The sequence below is a fragment of the Peromyscus leucopus genome, chromosome 5 (assembly GCF_004664715.2).
Source record: "Peromyscus leucopus breed LL Stock chromosome 5, UCI_PerLeu_2.1, whole genome shotgun sequence".
NCBI classification, from domain to species: domain Eukaryota; kingdom Metazoa; phylum Chordata; class Mammalia; order Rodentia; family Cricetidae; genus Peromyscus; species Peromyscus leucopus.
Genome location: NC_051067.1, coordinates 3,054,203 through 3,080,217, shown reverse-complemented (window position 1 = coordinate 3,080,217; position 26,015 = coordinate 3,054,203). Strand labels below are relative to the sequence as shown.

The window sequence follows — 26,015 nt, the reverse complement described above, 5'->3', positions numbered from 1 at the left end:
GAGAGTTCTACACCTTGACCCACAGGGAACAGGAAGTGAACTGTATACCACACTGAGCATAGCTTGAGCAAAGGAGACCCCAAAGGTCACCGCCACAGTAAAACACTTCCTCTAACAAGGCCACACCTCCTAATAGTGCTGATCTCTGTGGGATTATGGGGGGCAATTACATTGAAACCATCACACACCCCTACAGTTGAGGGGGAAGAACACTGATGATGCTTCTTTCACTCTTTTGTTTTGAATTCCCAGGTATCAGTTAAGCTCCTGTTTATCAAATCACAGCATTGTAAAGTTTATAAAGACATAAAATAAGTAAATACAGGTGTGAGATCTACAGCCCATTTCATGCATCAAGAGACTTCCCCAAATTCTTTTGGTTAGGATATCTATTTGTTAACACACACATACTCATTGCAGTCCTATTTAAAGTGTAGTAGAAAAAATTAGACACATCAGGTCACCAACACTAAGGGAATAGGATGGTGTTTGGTCTTTACAAATACCTGTGAAGAGGTTGTAAGTACAAGAGTTTAGTGCTTAGGATGTTTCTAGACTGAAGCGAAAGGATAAAAAGATAAATTGTCTGCACATTTTAACCCTTACCCTAGGGTTGGGTGACCCTAGAGATCTTACAGAACATTCTAGAAGCCCTGATTTCCATTCCTAGTGTGGAGGGGTGCTACTTACTGGCTTGCTCCCCATAGCTTGCTCAGTCTACTTTCTTATAGAACCCAGGATTAATTTGGGCTGGGCCCTCCCAAATTAATCATTAGTCAAGAAAATACCTCATAGACATGCCAGTTTGATGAAAGCAATTCCTCAGTTGAGGGTCCCTCTTCTGAGGTGATTCTAATTTATATCAAGCTGGCAAACCTAATGAGCGCAGGTGGCCTGGATTCTGGATTCAGCTCCATGAAGCTCTTGCTGGAAGAACTGGCCCCTTGCTCACCAAATCTGTGCCTCAGCATCCGCATTTGACCCATGGGAAGAGGTGCTACCTCAGAGAATGGTAATGAGGGTTGAAAGTTGAGGTAAATGATGTCCTGAGGATAGCACCTGCACACGGGAAGCACCACATGGTTTCCTTTGTGGTTGGCACCCTGAAGAGCATCCTTAGAATGGACCGTGGCAGTTGTGGTGACAACCCACTGTCAATTTACATGCCCAGGGTTCACAGAGGAGGATGCTTCTGTGGGAAACCTGGCCTCAGAGAGATTGGGGGGGTTAGTGCAAAGCCAAGAGTCCCGTCTCTTGTGCAGTGTCCCTGCTTCCTTGGTCTCTGTGGGCACAGAGCCTATGCACTGTGTATCCCCAGACCACGGGAGGACAACACAGTGAGTCTGTGCTGAGCCGCCCTGCCTTGTAGCAGGTCGTATTACTCCCCACTGTGATGAGCTGAGGTTTCTGTTCTATCAGGCGGGATCTTATAGAATTCTTGTTCAACAGGACACACACTTGCCTTCATTGTCCTTCACATGTCTCTAGACTGCAACCTCCTGGCTGGTTCGAGGCAGAGCCCTGCTAATCCATCCTGTCATTCAGAGTCCTGAACTAAATGATTCATCAACATTGGGAAACACCCAATGAGGGGATCTGGTTTCAGAAGTCAAAGCAACAGCCTTAGGGACTGAGGGGGGACGGCAGTGGCTTGCTTCGGAAGCTAGGACCCACAGAGAAGGTCGGGGGATACATTTATTTGAGGTTCTCATTTGGGTCACCAGGAGGAGAGAGTGTTCAAAAGAGTACAGTGGGAGAAAGAGGGAAGGCCACAGAGTGTCCGCTCAGCTCTTCTGCCTTCTCTGCCATGCTCCTCAGAGTTCTCACCAGGGTTCTCCTGGCATTACAGGTGGGAAGGCCTGTCTTTGCAGAGTATTTTGGTCCCTGGCTTCCAGGGCCCTGTTATAGCATCTCTTTCTCTCTCTTTTTCTTTCCTTTGTGAAAACCAAAGGTTACCTCCACACACTGTGCTGTGTTCCCTGCCTGTCTTAGAGCCACTCAGAGGAGAGGTGGGCCTTGGCCTTCCTTACTTGGGGCCGTTCCGTGTGGTCACTGCAGTTATCAAAGGCTCACCCCCTGTTTTCACCTCCTAGGAATGTAGTTTTGAACCTTCGCTGTGAAGGAAATAAGGGGATTGGCCTATGGAAATAGAACCAAAGCCACCATGTCACCACCACCAGTGGAAGTGAACATGAGAGTCAGAGAGTCCGTGCTCATCACTGTGCAGTGAGGGGCCGACACAGGACCAGGGAGGGCTTTGCAGCCTTGCATTCAGGGGACCTCAGGAGCATCTCTTCTGGAAGGTCACCACTAGGAACCCAGGTCAAGGCCAGGGTTACGTGATAATTAAGAACACGAGGTAGGGCTGAGCTGTGTGGAGTCTACACTGTCCCAGTTCAATATGGAGGGTTTGGAACATTTGGTACTACCTCTGACAGCCAGCCATGTGTGTCTTCTTCCAGCTCGGTGACATCACTCCGGGCTCTTATAGTCAGATGTGGGAGGGAATCCTTATATGGTAAGAACCCGCAGGTAGGTCCCTTCCGTGAGTCACCTCTATCTGTGGAGCTAGTTCCCAGCAGCACACTGGCTTGGTGGAGTCTGGAAGCCCCACAACTGCCGCCTGGCTGGTGCTTGCCAGAGGAACTAACAGAAGGAAGGTGTCCCTTCTATCACTCATACACACACACACACACACACACACACACACACACACACACACACACACGATTCCTACCAGGAAACAGTCCCTCCACCCTACACACCTGGACTGTGCTGCCTAGCCAGACCTAGTCTCCTCATCTAAATAAATGCAAGGTTAATATGGCCAGAGGGAGTAGGCTGCTTTAGACTTGGCCTTGAAGTCCATTTTTGCCACCTTTGTCCCTGCAAGTTCCATGTTTATCAGGGCTTTGAGGACTTAGTTTACTTGATTTGTCCTATCAATCAGATTTTCCCTTAAACTATTATTAAAAGTGCCCACTTCTCCAATGTTTTGGAAAATGGACAACGTTGGGTGTTGCCCAGAATTTAGATTCACCAGGAGTGAAGAGCATTTGCATAATTAGGATCCTCACTCCTTCCATTTGGGTTTAACAGCTCCTGCCACGTGCTGGAAGCCACTGTCTCCTCTTGGGGCTCTTATCTGGCTCCTCCAGATTGCCGCCCGCTTCCTTTTCAGTCTGTGGGTTCAGTCATCTTTCCTAGGGGGAAGTGAAAGCTAATTTGCCAGGGAAAAGTGCTGAAGAGAAAAAAACTGCAAACCCAGAGGCCTACCTGCTAAGTTCAGGCTATGGTGGGAGGATCTGAGGAGAGGCAGAGAGTCCTGGAAGCCACTGACAGCCAGTGTGGCGCTGGGCTTGGTTGGGTCTGTGCAGGCCAGTTGCCCTGTGAGCTTTGGAGAAAAAAAAAAAAAGAATAACTACCTAAGCAAGCACTTAAAACAAGCAATGAAAGCTCTCCAGTGGTGGGTGTAACCTGTCTTGCAACCCCCCCTTCACAGCCACGTGGAAGGTTCCATAAACCTGCACTCCTTGGTGCTGGGAGGTGTCTTATGAAATGGTGTCTAGTCTGCACAGAGAGGACTCACTCAAACCTTTGATGCCCTAGGCCTTGTGTGTGGCCCAGTCACACCCACAGACCCAAGGGACACACACTGGAGAACATTGTAGGACCTGAGAAAGAATGAAGTAGCACCTTACCCCAGCTTGCTACTCCCCAGGGGTGCTGGGTGGACAAGCTCCTACCTGGCCCAGCTACTGAGGGCCTGGCCAGGCTGGGTTTGAGGCCAAGTCCAGTCTCAGACGATCAGCTAAGTGTTCACTTTGGTTGGCTATAATTGTGCTTCGCTCCAAACCAATTGACATAGCACCTTCTAGAACTGGTCTGGAGCAATTCCTTAGGGTAGGAAAACAGTTCAGGGGGTTGATTAAAAACTGCCTTCCAGGGTGCTCCCTCTGGGCACCTCAGCTTGTCCCTGCTCTGCCATCTAGTGGCCAGAAGTGAAAATGCTTTGACCACCCATGGAGGGCTATGAGAAACGCCTGCCAAGGGCAGGTTGTGACAGTGCATTGGGTTTATATTCAGGGTTTGAAGTGAGAAGCAAGAGTGATCATCCTGCAGGATGAAGTAAGATTCCCTCAGACATGAGAATTAGGATTCTTTGCTTTTTCTTGCTCAATACTAAAGTGTTCTCTGCCTACCTTCATGAGAAAGTATTCCTGTTGGCTTATGTTCTAAAACCGTGGTTCTCAACCTGGGGATCGAATGACCCTTTCACAGGGGTCACCTAAGACCACTGGAAAACACAGATATTTACATTATGATTCATAACAATAACAAAATTACAGTTATGAAGCAGCAATGAAATAATGTTATGGTTGGGGGTCACCACACCATGAGGAACTGTGTTAAAGGGTCACAGCATTAGGAGGGTTGGGAACCACTGCTCCAGAGCCTTTTGGCCAAGGTTGCCATCTCTTGGTGGACAGAAAAAGCCATGAAAGGGACCTGAACATAGGCAGCAGGGGGTGATCTAGGTGGGGTTCCTTCCTTGGAAATCCACTCCTGTCTGATATCTGTGTCCCCACTTTAAAGGTGAGAACATGTGTTTGTTTGCCTGGTCACCCCGAGTTCAGGGCCTCATAAAAGCCAAGGTGTAAATTTAGCAGCACACTGCCTTCTTTTATAAAACAGAATGTGTGGAAGTCAGTTATTAATTAGCTTGTTGGCATGTGATTCAGAGATGAATGACCAACTCCCGCTCTTGAGAGGCAGGTGACCACGCTCCACTGCTTCCAGACGTGAATGGGTTTGCCTCTGAAGCAAAACCACTAGGTGCCAAAGTGACATGCCACACCTTGTGGAAAAATAAGCAGGGAGGGTCTTTTCTCACTTTGCACAGTTTTCTGGTGATGGTTTATAAGTTCTTACTGAAGTCTAGAAGCCCCCACAGCGAGTTTGTGTCTGAGACAGTGCCCTGTGGGGCTGCGTCTTCCAGTGAGATGAGCTGCGAATGGCTTGTGTGGTCCACTGTGTTGGGCCTGCAGCACACAGCCTGAGATTCTGCCTCCCATCCGCTCGTCTCTGTCCACTTCTCCCCTCTGTTCACCTCCCTTTCACACTCACAAGGATAGAGGATCCAGTAGTAGATTCTGCTTTACTCCATGTCCTTGGGCAACAGTTTGGGGCTGTTTTGAGCCTCAGTTTCCTTATCCGACAAAGGGGAGGAGCAGACACAGCTTCTGTGACAGTCACCGGAGAGTTCACAGCTTGCCTTTTGTAACACCATGTCACCAAGGAGACCATTGCAGACACTTCTCAGTGGAATCTCACCAACCGGGAAGTGGACACACTTGGAAGAAATGATGTGTCTCAGTGTGAACATGCTGGGACATGGGGCCTAGTGCTCCTGGTCTAGGGAGAGCCTACCACTGCCCTGGAGTTACTGAGAGCATTTACCACAGGTGCTAATTGGATTGTTAGCATGGCAACTTGAACAGCTCGGTTTTAGGATTAAGCAAAGGGCCGTCAGTCTCAATGCATAAAGGTAAAACAGAAATTTAGATAAGGCCAGGAAGAGGGGTTAGGAAATGAAGGTGTCAGCTGTAGCTTGAACCCACAAGGTAGAAGGGAGAGAACATTCCTCACAAGCTGCCCTTAACTTCTGCATGTGTGCCACAGCATCCACACACATGCACACAAGATAAGTAAATAAAAGATTTAAATACTGTGTGAGCCAGCCACCAATTTATAAGATACCCATAATCTGGGAAAACTCTGTGTTCCACCCCTCTACCTTCCCCAGGTTGTGTGCAAAAATGTGCTAAGTCCTAACTGAGATGACTTCTCAGGAGATTCCTCTCATGTGTAAACCCTGATCAACCAGGGACCCAGAATATTCTTCACCGGAGGAGGTATAGAGAGGCACACCTTTCCACCTGGTGCCCAAGCATCCTCACTTTGTGGGATCTAAAATACATCTCTTCCCATAGTGCCCACCAGGGGGCAGTGTCACCACTGCTGAGCAAAGGCTGGTTCCAACCACAAGGTAATTAACCGGAGAAGCAATGATGGTTCAGTGTGAAGGGGTGAGCAGAGAACGAGCATCTCAGGACTTAGAACCCAGCCAGGCGTGTGTCTCGGTGAGATGCCCTGTTGTGGGTCTCCTCTGATGCTACCAGTTGTCTGCCTTTCACTTGGCTCCTGGTCTGGAGGCTAGAACTCAGTCTATTGGGTCATGATGGAGAGCCACACATGGATCAAGCCTGCTAGAAATGAAGGTTGCAGGAGGAGATGACAGACAGATGAGTTTTGTGGTGTGCAAGGAAGTTAGGCCGCAGTAAAGGGGAAACTCCTGGGGCCCGGTGAAGGAGGAGATATGCAATCACTTCATGTAATTGCTTCAAACAGATCCTCATTAGGGAAAGAGCAGCAGATGATAAAAATGAGACAAGTGTTGAGGTCAGGATGAGACCTTGTGGCATGAAGGATGCCTGAGGACAGAGATGATGTTGCCTCCTGACAAAACATCCCATCCAGGGTACAGATGTTACGCTCAAAGTCAGTTTGTCCATAGGGCTGTATCTCTTCAAGACTAAGGATCTGACATCTTCAATTGCCTAGGTCTCAGCACTGAGCCTAACACTTGGAGACCACTGTGTTTATGGACGAGTGAGTGAGTCTGAGGATGATTCCGTGCTGAGGAGAGTCCTGCTTCCCCCCATAGGCAGAGCACTGCCACTCTGCTGTCCTGTAGCTGTCCCACAGCAGGTGGCCTCCACTTGTGATGCCTTCTCCCCAGTCTCCTTCGGGTGTGGCCCTAAAGGAACCAGACTTTTCAAACATACCAGAACAGGCTTGGACTCTTTTGTGAAAGGAACCAGAAATTTCATACAAAGAGAGACAGGCCCTGCATGTACCATGATTGGCCCTCAAGGAACCACCTCGAAGCCCAGAAAGGGTCAAGCTCTACCTTCTTATGCCGTGACAGTACCACCAATGCTTCAGACTCTCCACACAGAGGAACAGGCCCCTAGTTGGTAAGACAGGGCTCATCTTATTTCATGTCTAAGTTGATGCTTCACAGGTTTTTCCACCCAATTTATTAGGATCCAGATGCCATGGAAACAGATCCAGAGTAAGAGAACAGAGGTTGCCAGGGGCTGAACAGATGGATAGGGCAGTGACTGCTAATGGGCTTGGGACTCCTGGGGATGACAAAGGGGCTCTGAAGTGGGGGAGCAGAGATGGTTGACAGCAAGGGGATAGCCTGGAACCTCCCCGGAGTCCACCCTTCAGAACGGTGACTGCCATGTGCTTTCCTGATGACATGGGGATAGATTAGAGCCCCTGAACCAACCCCACACTTCAGAATGGTGACTGCCATGCTGTGTGCTTTCCTGAGTTTAAAAACATTTCTGTGGAAACAGCAAGGAAATGTATTCCCGACTCTGGTAGGAAGTGCAGACCCAGGATGAGAAAGCCCAAGGCCCATGGGGTACAGTCTGCTCAGAGCTTCAATTTTCCCCTGACTAAGGGTGAGGGGGTTCTTATTCCTCTGGCAGGACACACACAGAGGACTCTTCATCCAGCAACTCCGACCCACGCAGAATCTCCAGCCAAGAATCAAGCTCAAGCTGTTTGGCCACTCGGGATCGGGGAAATCCACACTGGTGGAATCTCTCAAATGTGGGCTGTTGAGGAGTTTCTTCAGAAGGCGCAGGCCCAGACTCTCTTCCACCAACTCCACCCGCTTCCCACCATCGCCCCTGGCTGCTAAGCCAACAGGTAGGAGCTCCAGGGTGTGGCCATGCCTCCTGAAGTTGCTGGGTTTTACATTCTCTAGGGTGAGAGATGCCTGAAGGCAAAGGTTGAGGTCCCAGGCAAAATGTAGCATGTCCTGTTACCACTGGAGAACTCCACAGTGCTCCTGAAGTGAGACAAGCATTGGGGGTGGGGTGGGGTCTGAGTTCACATACTGGGGTGACTCAGGCTGGCGGGGACTTGTTTTTCCAAGGAACTTTACACACACTGTCACTGGCTGCCACATGTCTTACTCTGTTTTGTGGCCCCCTTCAGGGACTGTGGCTGTTCTGTTGTTCTGTACAGGATAAAGGGAGACATCCAACATCATGGGAAGAACTCTTGACAGCCTGCTCTTGACAGCCTGCCTAGGAAGTTGCTAATGACCTTCAGATCAAAATAGGTTTTCCCTCCAAGTCTGCCTCTTGTTGTCACTAGAGGGCAGTAGTCAACAATTTTTTTTTTCTCTGTGGTTTCATAAGCTATTACTTTTATCCTGCTATGAACAAGCCTGTCCCGGCCCTTTATCCATGCCATGAACACTTATCACTGAAATGTAGGAAGGAAAGGCCTCCCGCCAATATTGCCTGCCATCCTCTGCTAGCTTGTGCCCACAGACCACTAAGGATGTCCACTTCTGCCAGGTGGTTGTCCTGGACACAGGTGCTGGGCATGAGACATTCCTGGGGATCCCCAGTGCTCGTGTGAGGCTTTCAGTCTGTGGAAAGATACACTGAAATGCATATGCATCTAATCGCCCGACCCTACACTCCTTCCTTTCCCTGGATCCACCTCTTCCCCTACCATCCACCTTTCAACCTGAGTCCTAATCCTTTGGCCTGCAGTCTCAGTGAGCATTAACAACCTGTACCCCGGCTGTGAGAATGTGAGTGTGAGGAGCCGCAGCATGATGTTCGAGCCGGGCCTCACCAAAGGGATGCTGGAAGTGTTTGTGGCTCCATCTCACCATCTACACTGCTCGGCTGACGACCAGTCTACGAAGGCCATTGACATCCAGAATGCTTATTTGAACGGTACGCCCTACCTACCCTGAGGGAAGGAACTTATTTTTTTCTTTCACAGGGCTTCAAGTCATTACCCAAAAGCAGCTTTTACTAAGCAGTATCTGCTGCATTCAAAGAAAGTCAATAATGGGGCCGACCCAGGCCTGAACCATGGCTGGCTGGCAACACACTAAAAGCAAAACCACATGGTAGGGAGCACCTAGCAAAAGACCTAGCACCCAGTAAATGACTGATTGGGTGATTAGTACCTTTTGAAATGTAGAATTGAATGCCACTTTAGGTGGGGATATAATGATACACACAGACCCTCATAGTTTGATGAAGCAAGTTTGACAAGGTGATGTTTAACACATTGACAGTCGCTGGGCGGTGGTGGTGCACGCCTTTAATCCCAGCACTTGGGAGGCAGAGGCAGGCGGATCTCTGTGAGTTTGAGGCCAGCCTGGCCTACCAAGTGAGTTCCAGGAAAGGTGCAAAGCTACACAAGAGAAACCCTGTCTCGAAAAACAAAAAAAACCACACATTGACAGTCATGCCTAATGCTGTGGCATACATATAGGGAATTCTCTGAGTGTTTTGTTGTTGTCTGTTTGCTTATGAGACAGGGACTTTCATGTAACCTAGGTGAGCCTCCATGCAGCATCCCAGTGATTTCACCACCTTCCTCTACCACCACATTTCAGCATCTCCTCACCTCTTAGCACCCCACACTGTAGAGCAGGGCTCTCTTGCATGAGCTACACCCAGGCTCCAGTAGGCTCTTCCGGCCGCCGAAGTTCCTGCCCCCATAGTTCAGTCATTCTTTTGTCATAAGTTCCAAAATTTTATCTCAGAGCCCAAGTCCAGACCAGGCACTGCTGTGCATGCCTATACTTCCAGCACCCAAGATGAGGCAGTAAGATCACCACGAGCTCAACACCAGCCTGAGCTAGAGAGTGAGACCGTCTCAAAAACTTCAATAAAACAGCCCGTCCAGGTCTCATCTCAGACTTAACCTCCTTGCAGCTAAGAACCTATGTGAGTCAAATAACAGGTTGACTACTTTCCCAAGACACAGTGGTGTCGGGGGAGCAGTAAGACCAACCTTCCAGGTCCAAAAGGAAGACACAGGAACAAGAAAGGCTAGCTGGCCCAAGACAGAAGTGACTCCATCAAAGCAGACATCAAACCTTAGTCTCCAAGTCCAGCAGGATCTTGTGCCTGAAGCTCTTGCCAGCTGACAGCAGTGCATCATAGTGGGAGCTCTGCCTTCCCCTAACCCCAGCTGCAGCCCACCCCAGAATTCACTAGGTGCTCTAGTCTCTTCCCCAGGTGTGACAGCCCCTGCCTGGTTTCTCAGACTTTCCTTAGAAATTTTAGTGATTGCTGCCATGACCCACAGCCCTTGAGCATTCTGCATGCCTGCAGAATCAGCACCATGTGGATGCCAGATGTGTCTGCTCCCAGTCTGAACTCACATGACTGGAGCACCCACAGTGTCTCAACATAAAGCAGGAATTGGAGTCCTGAGGTGGCTGGGTGGTGAGCTTGTGAGGACTGCCTGAGCTCTGCTCTGTGAAGTTAGACTGCCCTCCTAAGTCCCTTGGCCTGTGATGGGAGTGGTGGGTGGCCTGTGTCTCAGAACTCTCCCAAATTCTGTCTGTTACCCAGTTCTACAGCTGATTCTCCATTTTCAGGTTTGGTTACAAAAGTGAACTCCCTTCTAGGTATCACTGCCCTACCACTCCATTTTCTGCTCTTGCCACTCGAGTCCTTGAGTACTTTATAAAGGAAAGATAAGCTGAAAAGCCAAGGACAGATGGCCCCATTAGCTCCATCTATTGTTAGGGTCCCCTCTTCACATTGCAAGTAGATAGCATCACGACAGGAGAGGGTACATGCTGAGAAAGAAAGCCAGAGAGCCCAGGGATGTGGCCAGCCTCTCTTCATAATAACCTACTTTCAAAAAAACACTAAAGTAATGAGGTGTTAACTTCTTCCTGAGGGCCTTGCACCTGACCACCTCCCACCACGCCCCACCTCTCAGCCTCCCATCAGGTCACTGGGGATGCAGCCTGCAGCTCACAAATCCTCAGCAGGGAGCAGGGACAGTGACAGAGTGATGGGGATGCCCAAAAGGCACTGGGAGGAATGTGTAATGAAGGGCTGCTATCATGTCTGCCATGGGGAGACCTTCAGAAAAATAGCAGGATGACCATATCATGTCCAGATGTGTCCAGCCCTTCAACACTGTGATGTGACAACATCATTTGCAGGTGTGTTGAACCACATTCCCAGCTATACTGGAATGTGGCCCACGGGTCACAAGTTAGACACACTGGTGAGGCCCTATGATTATCCTGTACCTAGTGAAAAACATCACATCACCTGAAGCTATGACTGTTTAACACCAGCCGGCTCAGGAATCACCTGGGAGATCTGTAACAGTATAGACTGCTGGATCCCCCAGGATTTCCCTGGAGGGGACCAAGTTTCAGAGCTCCTGGTCCCAATGACCAGGATTAAAGTCCATTCTACTTCCTCCATTTCAAGCTGTTTCTTCCCAGCTTCCCAGGACAGAGCTGGCCAGGCAGCATGAAGAAAGAAGGAACTTGTATTTGGGCCTCACTTGACATCCCCACCACAAACCAGGTCTCTGGTGCTGAAAGTCCTATTTCTGTTTGGAGAACTTTCCACGCTGTGCTGAGCCTGCAGTTTATAGGATGTGTGTGTCTAAAATCATGTGATTCTGTGGAATCTGACAGGACTGATCTCTTCTTTCCCTCATTGGCCCTCTCCCTCTTTGTATAATAATATGAAAGGGGAACACAAAGTTTGTTTGTATACAAACATCTGCCTCTGGCCCACACACCTATAACACATAGATATATCTGCCTGGAATTTAGAATAAATATGCTGTAGATATAGGCAGAGCTATCTATATGAAAACCTTTAGGAGGGAGTCATGTAGCCATAGATGGAGAGAGGACAGGCATAGAGCACTGGATATGTACCTGTGTATAAGACCCTGTGTACTTACACAGATACATGTTGCAGATGTCACAAGCCCTGTGCAGAGTCCTGAGAATGCTAACAGCCACTGAAATTAGGTGGGGTGTTTCCTGATTGCAGCCTTTGTTTTCTTTCTGAAGGAGTTGGTGATTTCAGTGTATGGGAGTTCTCTGGAAACCCTGTGTACTTTTGTTGCTATGACTACTTTGCTGCCAACGATCCCACATCCATCCATGTCATCGTTTTCAGTCTAGAAGAACCCTATGAGATCCAGCTGAACCAAGTGATTTTCTGGCTCAGTTTCTTGAAGTCTCTGGTCCCAGTTGAAGAACCCATAGGTGAGCAAGGTCCTTCCTTCCTTTCCCTTGTGATGTTTCTCTTGGGGTCATCACGCTGGCCACGCTCAGACCCCACAGAATGGGGATCCCAGCTGTGTCTTCCTCCCAGTCCTGAACCTCTCACCCCTGCTGCACTTCCTCAGCAAGTCATCATTGCTGAGTGCACAGTGGAGTCCTCCATCCATGGCTCCTGCTCCCTTCTGGAAAGTATGGGGCCGTTCATCAGCCGGAGGGATTAACTCTCTATCTTCACCTCCACACAGCTCTTGTGAAAAGTCCTTGGTGGCGTGCCTCAGCACATTGGCTAGAGGAGACAGTGATGGCTTTGCCTCCACCGGGTTTCTCCCTGGTTCAGGGTGATGCTCAGCAGCCAGCTTGCTTCTACAAAAAGCCCTGACTTATCACACCAGCAGGACTGATCTGGAAGACGTAGTTTTGCTTCTTTTTTCTCCTTTGTCACATCTCTTTAAAACACTTTGTGAGGAGTGGCTCTGTCAGTGTGAGTTGGAGACTGCTTGTCTTTGGGCTTTCTCCAGTGTGTGGCTGCATTCAGAAGGCTTTCTTTGTTTCTGTGAAAGCTGTCCCCGATTGCAAATGTCCCTCGTGCATGTTGCTTCTTTAAGGGAGCCCCTGAGAGCTGCTTTCAGTGCTGCAGTTTGCCCTGGGCTCTGCTAAGAACTGTAGCGGAGGATCAGAGCCAGGGACAGACTCCAGAGCGCTGCCGTCCAGTCTGTGGGCAGGTTGCATATCATCTGCACAGGCGGTCTAGGCATGAGGCCAACACATTCCCTCTGGGCCAGGAGAATCAGCCAGGGAGGAGATCAGACTTTCAAAGGGTGCACTTTCTCCCTCAGCATTTGGAGGCAAGCTGAAGAACCCGCTCCGAGTTGTCCTGGTGGCCACACATGCTGACATCATGAATATCCCCCGGCCTGCTGGAGGCGAGTTTGGATATGATAAGGATATATCCTTGCTGAAAGAGATCAGGAACAGGTGAGGGCTGCCCGCTGGTGGGATGGGGTGAGCATCTGAACTGGGAAACTGGGTCAGGTGAGAGGATGCAGCAAGGGACAAGTGGCCATGCTGGGGTGGGGTGGGGTGGGGTAGATTGAATTTTCATCTTTGATTGAACCTTTGTTGAATTTTTCATTTTCATCAAATCAATGAGTACACATGCAGTAAACCTTGCTAGACACAGAGACTACATGGTAAAAGGGCATAGCCTGCTCTCACCACCTCACCCAGCACCTCCACACAGAGGTGACTTCTGTTCTTGGGACTTACATGGTTAGCACTTTGATTAGTATTTCTTAACATGTAAGTTGCAGACACCCACTGGATTATGAAATTACTTAGGTTAAGGTCCAGCTCCATAATGGGTTAGGGTGGGGTGGAATGGGACAGAACAGAATAGAAAAGATCAGGGTGCTTTTCTGTCAATTATTATATATAAGACCTTTGTTTCTCTTATAAAGGACTAAAGGTAAATATAACTTTTTACTTGGAATCTGTTGGTAATTTTTCATTGCCATAATGCTTTACCTGAAGTTGGGTAGCTAATAAAAAGGGGCACTTAGCTAAGAGCTTAGGAGGCAAGAAGTCTAAATCCTCTTTCATCAGTTCTTCTGAGGCCCCCTTGATTGTATCACTTCCTAATGGGTGGCATCATGGTGGAAAGCATGTAAGGACAGGAATTCAGGGAGGGATTTGGGAGGTAGGCTCTCTTGAGACAGCACAGACCCCATGGAAGCTACAGTAATCCTTTGGCAAGAAAGTACTTCTGAGACTTGCGACCTTCAGTTAATCCTAACTTCTTAAAGACCCCATTAACACACATCACCTCACTGGGGACAGAGCCTCTAAATCACAGGCATCCCTGGAGGACAGAACACATCCAAACCATAGCATATTCCAAGGCTCCATTAACAAGTTTGAACTGGGGCTGGAGAGAGGGCTCAGTGGTTAAGGGCACTTGCCGCTCTTCCAGAGGTCCTGAGTTTGGATCCCAACACCCACACATGTAGCTCATAGTGTGGCTTGTGACTCCAGTTCTAGGGGATCCAATGCTCTCTTGTGACCTCTGTGGGCACCCAAACACAGGTGGCATACACACAGAGACACATACACATAAATCAAAATAAAAATGAATCTTTAAAGCATAAAGTTTGAAGTTGCAGTTTTCTGTAACATGTTGGCACTCATTGCATTGTCAATGAGAGCTGCAGTCTGTTTTCTTCCTGCTATGAAAAGAGGTCTTAGGTGAATATTTTTAGACGAGTGGTATAACTTCCTTGTTCTATTTGTGATCCTAGACTTCCACCATCAGCAGTATTTCCTCTCCTCCCTCGGAAAGTGAACACAAGCCTTCACATCAGGAGGCTCTGGTGTCTTTCTACTGTCTCTTCCTCTACCTCTGCTGAAATCCCAGACTCCTGCTTACAAGATTGAAAGAGTACACTGACTTCCCACACACTGCATCCAGAGGAACCAGCAGAGTTCACCCAACAGCAGGGACAGAGAGCTGCTTCAGAGTCACTAGGGCCCTCTCCCCTTTTTTCCCATCAGCCTCTGGGGCTAGTAGGAGCTCAGCCCCTGCATGGGAAAACCTAAGGTTGAACTGGAGGTGATGTGGTCCCTTCTTTTGCCATAGGTTCGGAAATGACCTTCATGTCTCAAATAAGCTGTTTGTGCTGGATGCAGGGGCTTCTGGGTCTAAGGACATTAAGGTTCTTCGGAATCACCTGCAGGAAATACGGAGTCAGATTGTCTCGGTGAGTACACATGGAGGGACCTGGACTCTGCCATGGAGATGCCAGCATTGACCAAGGAGGTGGCCCCACTGTACTGCCCTCACTTTGGTTTGTTTTCAGGGGGACAGGTTGACAGTAGGAGGCAGAACAAAGGTCTACATGCAAGTGATGTCATCCTGTTACTCTGAGGGAGGCAGGAAGGTTGGAGACGAGAGTTGTTGTGGGCAACAGTGGACAACTTCAGAGTATATCAAGCTCTTACAGTGTTTCTTGACTTCTTTAAATATAACATTTCTTTTTACAAATTACAACAGCAATTCTAATCTGCTTTATTTTAGTATGTGTAACAAATTCAGAAAAGAAAAATAGTCACTAACAAAATTTACCGAAGGATGTGTGCTAACAGATGAGAACATACTAGATTAGACGGTGTTCTCAATGCAGGTAAAAGGAGTGTTACATTTTTCCAATGTAATACATTTCTACCCAGAATCTAAATGGGATGGAAGGCATTGGGATTTTCACCTTGAAATGGAAATGGAAGAAGAAAATAGGTTTCACAGGCTTTATAACTAAAACAGTTAAGAGCAGCTTGGATGGTGTCCCCAGAGACCACAGTGTCCACAGACATTTACCAGCAAACAAAGAAGCTGAGCCGAAGAGGTAGCTGAGTCTGTATGTGTTCCCCGTGTGCAAACACAAAGGCCCGAGTTTGGATCCCCAGAACGCTCATAACAGCTAAGCATGTCTGGGCTCACCTGTAGCTCCAGCACGGGAGGATCCAAGAAGCTTGCTGGTCAGCTACTTTAGTCAGTCAGTGAGTCCAGGGTGGGTGAGGGACCCTGTGTCAAAAATAAGGTGGAGAGTGTTTGAGGAAGACAGTAGGCTTGCAGGCTTACACATGTGCACATGCATTGTGTGCACACACACATACACATATCAGAAAAGGGAGGGATGAAGAAAAGATGTTATTTCAGGTTAATAGGGAAAATGATTATTTAATAAACCAGCACCATGGTTATTTGCTTGGAATGAAATAAGTTGGATTATCCAACCCATGGAATAGCCCCAAAGTGGATGGATTAAAGCTCATAAATGTACAAATGTAGAACAGTAAGTATCATGAATGGGAATTTTGGAGAATGTATTTTTAAAACAATTGGGCACTGAAGAATCCTTCTAAAAGTTTTCAAAGGAATTATACCGCTAGATTAGTGATGGGCCCCGTGACTGAGCCTGTAAAGTGCTGACTCTGTGTATGTGCAGCTCGGATGAACGATGTCTCTCCTATTCTCCGAGAGCTTCACAGCTGTGCAGTGGCTAACTTCTCCTACCTGCTCGTCTAGGGCTGCCCTCCCATGACTCACCTGTGTGAGAAGATCATCTCCACCCTGCCCTCCTGGCGGAAGCTCAACGGGCCAAACCAGCTCATGTCACTGCAGCAGTTTGTGTACGATGTGCAGGACCAGCTGAACCCCCTGGCCTCTGAGGATGACCTCAGGCGCATTGCACAGCAGCTGCACAGCACGGGCGAGGTGAGCACGCCTGAGGGTGGGTGAGCTCCATCTGACAGAGGAGAAATGACCCACCACGCCCAGTCACACAGAACTTCTGCTCTCTGCTTCTCCTTCACCTTAATGTTACCGGTGGTTGGAGTCTGTGCTGGTTTTATGCGGCAGCTCAGTGTTACTCATTAAGTGGCGCTATTACCGTGGGAGAAAAGTCACGAGGCACAACAAAACCTACTATCAGAGTTTTATTAGAAGGGGGGGGGCAGGAAAGAATGTGATCAGGCCTGTGGAAGACTTGTGCAGGGAGTGGGGGTGGAGAAGAAGAAGGGGGAGCAGTCTGTGACCCGATTTTTATGGATTCCCCTGCACATGCTCATATGGGCTCATAGAGCTACGCCACGCATGCGCATAGATTGAGTGATCACGCGACCATGCAGTGCACAGATTATGTAGGATGTAAAGCCCTGAAATGACTAAACATCTGAACAGCCCATGTGTAGTCATGTAGCTGGGGGAGTAGCCAGGAATTCCAACAGTCTGGGCCTGGTGTTTCTAGGTTTTGAGCCTCTTTTTCAAGGACTTGAACTAAAGACTTGCCTGGTTTACATAATTTCAAGAATTTTTTTTTTTTTTTCAAAGCAAAGCAGTAGTGCAGATCAGAAAGAAATACACTGACCAGAGTGACAGCAGGTCACACAGGTGAAGGTGTTCAGGAGCCTTGTGCTCCACATCAAGGCTTTATGAGGCCTAAAAGAGAAAGGGCAGGCTTGGGAGGTTCTCTATTTTAATTGACAGGTTTAGGTTACGTAAGCCTTTGCTCAATGTGAATATCCTTTCCCATGGTGCATCTGATTTTTGTCATATGCACACCTAATTATGCATAAGCATAGCATGATAAATAAGGGTTTTTCCCTGAAAGTTTATTTATAGGACACATTTATTTTCCTTATTGCTACTGTGCCAAGACTAGTTCAGGCTGGATCTGGCTCTCCTACTACTATTCATTGATATGACTAGATTGGATAGAATCTATATGTTTGATGGTTGTTAAAAGGAGAAACTTATTCCATTGTTCAGTGTGTGTGTGTGTGTGTGTGTGTGTGTGTGTGTGTGTGTGTTTGTAGCTTAATGGAGGTTGAAGTCCTAGGATGTTAACAGGCTTCTAGGTCCATTGTTTAGAGTGTGATGTGTGAGCATAGTACTTCAGGATTGGGTCTCAGGATACCAGTTGCATTTTCAGGAGTCATATCAGGTAGAAGCAACTATCCCTACTCCTTATCAACAGCTGGTCTGTTTTCTTTGGTTTGCTATTGTCGTTAGTTACTCTTGTCCTAGGTAACTGGGTCTCCATTGCCCCTCAGCCACCCACTACTTTTTTGCTCTTCCTGGCAGCCTTCGGCTGGCTGCTCTGAGGGAATTGAGAAGCCCTGGCTCCGTAAACGGTCCTGGGTTGACAAATACTGAGAAAAGCCCATGAGGTGTCCTCATGGACAGTGTCTGTGGACAAGAAGACACTCTGATGTGCAGTGTCCCTTAGTCAGGACCATATTTAAAGACCCTCTCAGCAAGCAACACCTACCAGAAATGACAGAAATTGGTTCTTGATTGTGTGACATTTAGCCCAGTATGGAAAATGTTCTCACTGCATCCCGTGTGCCTGTCCTCAGAACATGCACAGCCTTTTACCTCCTCACTCCTATGAAACAGAGTGGTCACATGAGCTAGGCTGGGTCGAGAGCAACAGTGGTGATTATTAACAATTAGAGTCATCTGAGAATATTGAAAACAGAGCTGGGTTCATTGGTTTTGTATGCCATGTCAAGGCTTGCATTTGTCTGAGTTGTGTATTTTTTAAACTAATACTGAATAAAGAGCTAGTGGCCCAGAAGGACCTCAAACAGTAATGCCAGCCTTTGAACTCTTAGTAAACTGCCAACTGATTGGCTGACTGACTAGCATACTGTAAAGTAACTGAATGCAGGGAAAAGGACAGGAACAGGGCAAAGGCATTTAGACATTTACATAGGACGTCTCCCCCCAACCCTCATCCCCCCCACCCCACCCCTGACCCCCACCCTCACCCCCCACACACGCCAAAATAAACTTTCTCCTTTGATAGGATTCTCTTACCTCCTAGTATTTGACCAGAAATTTTCTAAGTCATGATGTGGGATCCCCTTAGTTTCATGTCATATCCCGTCTTCCCTTGAACTTAAGACTTTAGGAAATGAAGACTGGGAGAAAAGGAAAAGGAAAGAGAAGCTCAGTGACGTGGGCCAGTTCTGTGCAATTGCAACCTTCTTTACCAACCATTAGCTCCTTAGTTTCCTCCTCCATGGGTCAAGCTTTTTTGTCTCGACCCTAAAGAAATAACAACAATTAGTTAGTATGAAATGGTAAAGGGGTCTTCTCAGTGCCCTGTTGGAAATGGACTGTCTCCTCTGGAGAAGTTAAGTCTGAGGCTCAAATATGAAAGCAGTGAGAAGCCTAAGCTACACTGGGGCAGTGGAGGCCCATGGCCAGCAGGTGGAGCCAGAGGCCCCTGCAATGACAACCTACCTGGGAACACTGTTATAGAATATCCTTAAAGGGTCCAGAAGGATAAAGTGATTTCTGGCTTTGGTTTGTTTTCGTTTCACATTTTATATATATATATATATATATATATAAAGTTTTTTTGTTTTTTTATGTGTCTTTAAACTTTATATTGCATTAATATGTTATTTACAATATTCTGAACCTTTTTAAAGAAAATTCCATCACCATGGAAGCTAGGTATCATGGGATATGCTTGTAATCCCAGCACTCAGAGAGCTGAAACAAGAAGATGAAGAATTGAAGTCCAGCCTGGACCACATAGTGACCTCTTGTCTCAGACAAACAAAAAATAGCACACGAAAACTACATATTCTCAACTGACCTTGATCGAGTCTTTACATTTTGGCTCCTCTGCCTCCTTTCTCTTACCTTTTAAAATTTTATTTTGCAGACATTGCTATATTTTACTGTAAATCATTGAGTGTCTCAAAGGCAGGGTTGTTCCCACACAAAGCTCAGTATAACACATGCTCACAGTCCAGAAATACAACCCCGATTTAAGGCAGTGGCCAAGTTTATTGTCTTCATTCAAGGGTTTCTGTTTGCCCTGCTAATCTCTTTTGATAGTTCCCTTTATTGATCTGTGGCCTTTTCTAGACCCAGATTCCATCAGAAGCCAATCTTTTTGCTGTCTTGTCTCGCTCCCTTTCCTTGTCTTCTTCACTGTTTGTTTATTGCTTTGGGTTGTTGTTGCTTTTGTCCCTGTCTTTAAGTACTTTTGACTTTTACTTCCATGGGAATTGCTTCTGAGCAGCTCTCCTCTGCTATTCTGGAACCAGCTGAGGGCAGTGGTTAGGTTTGGTGTTAGAGATAGAGCCACATCTCAGAGTGTCTCCTTGGGATTCCCTGCTGAGCTCTGGGTAATTAAGCGCCTCTGGCCTGGGTGTCCTTTCCCTCTGGTGACTCTGAGTTGTCGCTTCTGGCAGATCAACATCATGCAGAGTGAGACGGTTCAGGATGTGTTGCTGCTGGACCCCCGATGGCTCTGCACCAACGTCCTGGGGAAGCTGCTCTCTGTGGAGACACCTCGGGCCCTACACCATTATCGGGGCCGTTATACCGTGGAAGACATCCAACGCTTGGTTCCCGACAGTGATGTGGAGGAGCTGCTGCAGATCCTGGATGCTATGGACATCTGCGCCCGGGACCTGAGTAGTGGGACTATGGTGGATGTTCCTGCTCTGATCAAAACAGATAGCCTGCAGCGCTCCTGGGCTGATGAGGAGGATGAGGTGATGGTGTACGGTGGGGTGCGAATCGTCCCTGTGGAGCACCTCACTCCCTTCCCCTGTGGCATCTTTCACAAAGTTCAGGTTAACCTGTGCCGGTGGATTCACCAGCAGAGTGCCGAGGGTGACGCAGACATCCGTCTGTGGGTGAGTGGCTGCAGAGTGGCAAACCGAGGGGCGGAGTTACTGGTGCTGCTGGTCAATCATGGCCAGGGCATCGAGGTTCAGGTGCGCGGGCTGGAGACAGAGAAGATCAAGTGCTGCCTGCTGTTGGACTCGGTGTGCAGCACCATCGAGAATGTCATGGCCACCACCTTGCCGGGGTTGCTGACAGTGAAGCACTACCTGAGCCCCCAGCAGCTGCGGGAACACCATGAACCAGTCATGGTCTACCAGCCCCGGGACTTCTTCCGTGCTCAGACCCTGAAAGAGAGCTCCCTTACCAACACCATGGGAGGGTACAAGGAGAGCTTCAGCAGCATCACATGCTTTGGGTGTCACGATGTCTACTCACAGGCCAGCCTCGGCATGGACATCCACGCATCAGACCTGAGTCTGCTGACCCGGAGGAAACTGAGTCGTCTGCTTGACCCACCCGACCCCATGGGGAAGGACTGGTGCCTTCTGGCCATGAACTTGGGCCTCCCAGACATGGTGGCCAAGCACAACATCAATACCAGGGCTCCTAGGGATTTCCTCCCCAGCCCAGTGCATGCCTTGCTACAGGAATGGACCTCCTACCCTGAGAGTACAGTGGGCATCCTCATATCCAAACTTCGGGAGCTGGGGCGTCGAGATGCTGCGGACTTTTTACTGAAGGCCTCCTCTGTGTTCAAGATCAACCTTGATGGCAATGGCCAGGAGGCCTATGCCTCAAGCTGTAACAGTGGCACATCCTACAATTCCATTAGCTCAGTGGTGTCCCGGTGAGGGCAGCCGTGGCTTGGGCAGGGTCTTTATGGACAGAGATGTAAGGGCAGTGGGGAGGGGGCAACCCATTCTTCTCAGTGCAGATCCCCATACATTCCTTTTGCTCCTGGAGACACCACCCTCCATCCTACCCTCCATCCCACCCTCCATCCTACCCTCCATCCTGTTCCTTGCTTCTCAGCCTCCATTTCCCTCCCTCTCCGCATCCACCAGTCAAGAGCAAACCATATCCTTCGCTTTGGCCACTTGGGAAGCTCGTGCCCCTCTTGTCAGTGTTTTGGACTCTATCTCTCGTCCTCTAATACCTTGCTTCTTGCTGATAATTTTATTAGAATTCCAAACTTTTCAATGAAAGTATTTTAAAGTCCCTTATTGATTATCCTTAAAAAAAAAAAGAACACACAATGTGTATTTCTTACCCTTTTCTCTGCTGTACCAGCTCCTCAGCTTATCTCTTTTATATTTGTAGGAGAGACTCCCATGCTTGGACCCCACTGTATGATTTATAAACAGACAATATGTGAGTGCCTTTTGCAGAAGAGGGTGTGTTGAAATCATCTGAGTCAGCCCGGAGCTGTCACCAAGGAAACGCTACCTCTCTGTCCCTTGCTGTGTGCTGATCATCGCCAGAGGTGCTTCACTCTGAGTTGTTGGTTTTGGGTTTTGTTTTGTTTTTTTCCTTCCAGGGAGGGGGCTCTGTGTTTCATTTGGCAAGGAAAGAGGAAAAAGGAATCCTCCCCCAGAGTGTTCATGGCCAGTGTTGCTGTAAGAAGACATTCTCTTAGTTGCTTTTGTCAAAACATCCATGTAAACATGCACATGAAACCTACAGACTGTCATGCCTCATCTCTCCCTCCCATCTCAGGTAGAAGGTTGACACAGTGTAGGGTTATGGAGACCCGTGTTAAGGATGTCGAAGACCCCCAGCTCATACTCTGTGGCAGTCCATTGTTGTTGGTGCATAGCAGATGGGCTCTATGTTTAGATCCTGGTTTGATCACTTCCTGTACTTGAAGTCTGAAAGAGAGAAAATAGAGGAAACAAGTTTTCTTGGGGTGTTTGAGATTGTGATTGAATTTTACATCGATATGAGGGAACATGTTTTAATTCTGTCCTGAGAAGCATGTAATGTTACCATATCATCTGTACATATATATATGCACTATGTATATACATATATATTAATACTGGTATTTTTACTTAATCTATAAGATGTCGTAAAAGAATTAAGTTTGTTTTTTTCTTTTGTTTTATAAATAAACTGTTGCGTATTGCATTTGATTGGTTACTCTTTGATTCAAAAGAAGCTGTTCTCTCTGTTAAGTTTCCACTCCCAGTGTTCTGCACCACAGCATCCACCAATCTAGAATCCAGATAATCTTTAAAGCAATCTTCAGCACTCAGAAAGCACTACACTGTCTCTAGATGCTTCTTTATTTATAAAATTAGATGACATGGTCCTCAGTCAGGAAGGAGGTCCTTGTCTTCAGTGAATCCTCTGGCTAGAGACTGAACCAGAAAGATGCCCTGAAAAGCTGTGTTAAGGAGTATTCATCATCTTTTTGCAGTAGTTGGCATCTGACATGTTTCCCCAAAGGTCCATAAAGGTTTAGGACTCCATCACAGTACTATTGGAAGATGCTGAAGCCATTAGGCTGGGCTTAACCACATGTGTAGGCACATGCCTGTAATCCATCCACTTAAGGGATACAGGCAGGAGGATCAGAAGTTCAAAGTCCACCTTGGATACATAATGATTTCGAGGCCAGCTTGGGTTACATGAGATCCTTTCTCAAGGAGGTGGGAGGAGGGGCCAGGAAGATAATTGAATGAGCAAGAAAGTTTGTTCCACAATCATGATGACCTGAGTATGAATCCCTACCACCCATGTCAAAACCTAGCCCCAACATTTGGAGTCAGGGATAGGTGCTTTCTACATGTGCCCGGTTACGGTCTGCCTTCCTAGCACAAGTTCAAAGCAGTGGAGTCAACTGGCAATGAACCCAAACAAATCTCCAAAATAAAACTTTACTCTGTGTAAGTTGAGTATCTTGGGTATTTGTTATGGTAACAGAAAACTGACTGACACACACCTTTATTGGCAGGAAGGGATCCCTGGGAAACTCCTGGAATAGCTCAGTAGAGGACTTAGTTATTGTCCCCAATTTGCCCCACTGATTGCTTATTAGTGACCCTGTGTTCCCCAGGTCTTAGTCAGAAGGGAGTGAGACTATGCATGGGAGCGGAAAGGTCAGGAGAGAGGCCATTAGCACTTACAGTGCAACTTGGGCCCTGGCCTGGCCTGACCAAAAACCAGTCACCAGGGGGAGGGACACTGCCAGGCAGTCGAGGCTTCAATGACCCAGCCCACAGCTGCCTTCTCATAAGGAGTACAGAGTGGGAACACAGGCTATCTTTTTGGAAGATGCCATCTTGTTCCATCAGAACCACAGAATTTACAAGTAAAGTCAACTTAGAGATGAATTATTTCCGACACACTCCAGGATCTGGAAGTCATGGAATGAAGAGAATTAGACAAAGTGGCACACTTGAGTCAGTCATAACTTTGGCTTAGATCAGGTCATCTAACCACAGGTGGGCCTTTACATTGGCCTTGTTGATTCATTTTTTTTTTCATTTTTTTTCCTTTTTTTCAAAATAGACTTTTCTTTTATAGTATATCCTGATTATAGTTTCCCCTCCCTCTATTCCTCCCAGTTCCTCTCCACCTCCCCTCCTTTCTGATTCCACTGTATCTCATTTGAAATGAACAGGCTTCAAAGAGATAACAACCAAACATGACAAAATAAAATGTAATAGGATGAAACCATCATATCGAAGTTAGACAAGGTAATCCAACAGAGGGAAAAGCGGCTGAAGAGCAGGCACAAGAACCAGAGACCCACAAGTTCTCACACTCGGGAGTCCCCAAAAACAATAAGCTAAAAGCTGCGATATATATACAGAGGACCTAGTACAGACCCATGCTGACCTGTGTTGGCTTCAGCGTCTGAGCTCATACACACCTTGCTTAGTTGATTCAGAGGGCCTCGTTCCCCTGGTGTCCTCCATCCCCTCTGGCTCTTACACTCTTTCCATTTCCCCTTCCATGGGGTTTCCTGAGCTAACAGGGGTGGTTTCCTGATGAAGACCTCCCACTTAGACTTATTGTCCACATGATGTCTGGCTGTGGGTCTCTGTAACATTTCCTGCTTGCTGCTGGAGGAAGTTTCTCTGGTGATGACTGAATAAGGCATAGTATATACTTTATATTATATTATTTATATTTTACTTATAGTATAAATAGCAAAACATTGGGAGTCATTTTATTAATACTTTTTTTTTTTTTTTAAGATCAATAGGGTTTGGTTTTACCCTAGACCTCTGGGTTATCTCTGGTTCTTGATTACCCAAGCAGTGTCAGGTGTCTTCATCTCATGGAGTAGACCCTTAAGTCAAATTAGACATTAGTTGGCCACTCCCACAAGTTCTGTTCCACCATTGCCCTAGCATATTTTGCAAGCAGGAAAAATTGTAGGTCAAAGGTTTTGTGGCTGGATTGGTGTTTCTGTTTTTCTTTTGTCGCCTTCAGAGCACCTTTCCTCACCAAAGACACTAGAACACGGGGGTGAAATTTCTGTGTAGTCACTAGCTCGACTTCTCCATGTTCACTGAGTTCTGTGAGTGTTGTCCTCTGCAATGGGGTTCACTGTCAGTTTATGGAGTGCAACCCATAGTCTTGGCAACAGCCTGGGTTTTGGGGATTTCCATGGGACCCCCGTGGCCAACCACTCAGCTGAATGCAACCAAGTTCCGGGACTCAAAGACTTGTTTAGTGACAAGAAACACCCACCTGGTGCCTGTTTTTCCCATTATTAGGAGAACTCATTAGGATAAACTTCAAATATTTTAGGAAGTTTAAAAGGCACTAGATTTCTATATCATCCCTCAAATGCCTCTTAATTCCAGCTCTCTGTCTCCCTGAGTCCCTCTCCCTCCCCACCTGTCCCTCCTGCCCCCAGTCCACCCGTAAAGTCTATTTTATTTTCATGTTGCTCCTTTAAATATGGCACTTGCACATACATTGGCATGTGTGTCATGAGTGTAAACATATGCATGCATGTTAAGTGTGTCTATTTATAAGTTTGTACATATGAGTAAAAACATGCCTGTAAGTCATATGCATATATACATAACCACCTATGTGTGCCAAGTTACATGTGTGTAGGAATAAGGGTGTATGTATATGTCTATATGTACATGTGTTTGTGTTTGTATTTGTGTACATGTATGTAGAAAAGAATTCTCTGATCCTGAAGATATGTTTTGTCATGACCCTAGAATCTGGCTGATTCAACTTTGTGTGAATCTTCTCACTGTGAGCAAAGAGAAGAGCAGGGCAGCTTTCCCCTGCCCTGGTTCTGAGGCATCAGAATCTGCAGCTCTGACCCCAGTAAGAGCCTCAACGACTTCTGTTGAGCCCTCCAAAGAACCCCTCAAGTTTTGTCACAGCCAGTGTCAACCAATGACACATCCCTGTCTCCCGAGAAGGACATCCCTGGAGCCACACAGGCCACGTGATCAGTACCTCCCAGAAGAAAGGTGAGAGTTGGCCCGGGCATGGGGGTGGGGGTTCCGTGCAGCTGCTGCTGTGTGCACCAGAGGCCGAAAGTGAGCCAGCGCTAGTCCTGCTCAGGGCTCTCACACATCTTGCTCTAACACTGTCCGCTTTTGTAATAAAACCCAAGGAATTTCGTCAGTCCAGATGCAATATATATCATTTTTAATCAAAAATAAAAATGTTAGAACCCACAAGGGAAAGCAGAAGACGGTTTAGCAT

General features: G+C 47.4%; 1 protein-coding gene across 1 annotated transcript in view; it reads left to right on the top strand.

Annotated features, from left to right (window-relative positions):
* The window catches only part of Dapk1 (death associated protein kinase 1), a 159,802-nt gene extending 137,351 nt beyond the window's left edge, over positions 1-22,451 (top strand). The window contains exons 20-27 of the mRNA XM_028893677.2: positions 7,566-7,788; positions 8,649-8,837; positions 11,960-12,157; positions 13,012-13,150; positions 14,808-14,928; positions 16,254-16,442; positions 19,943-21,171; positions 21,645-22,451. Coding sequence (XP_028749510.1) covers positions 7,566-7,788; positions 8,649-8,837; positions 11,960-12,157; positions 13,012-13,150; positions 14,808-14,928; positions 16,254-16,442; positions 19,943-21,171; positions 21,645-21,684 — 2,328 coding nt within the window. The 3' untranslated portion in view covers positions 21,685-22,451. The remainder of the gene's footprint in view (positions 1-7,565; positions 7,789-8,648; positions 8,838-11,959; positions 12,158-13,011; positions 13,151-14,807; positions 14,929-16,253; positions 16,443-19,942; positions 21,172-21,644) is intronic.
* The last annotated feature ends 3,564 nt before the right edge of the window (positions 22,452-26,015 follow it).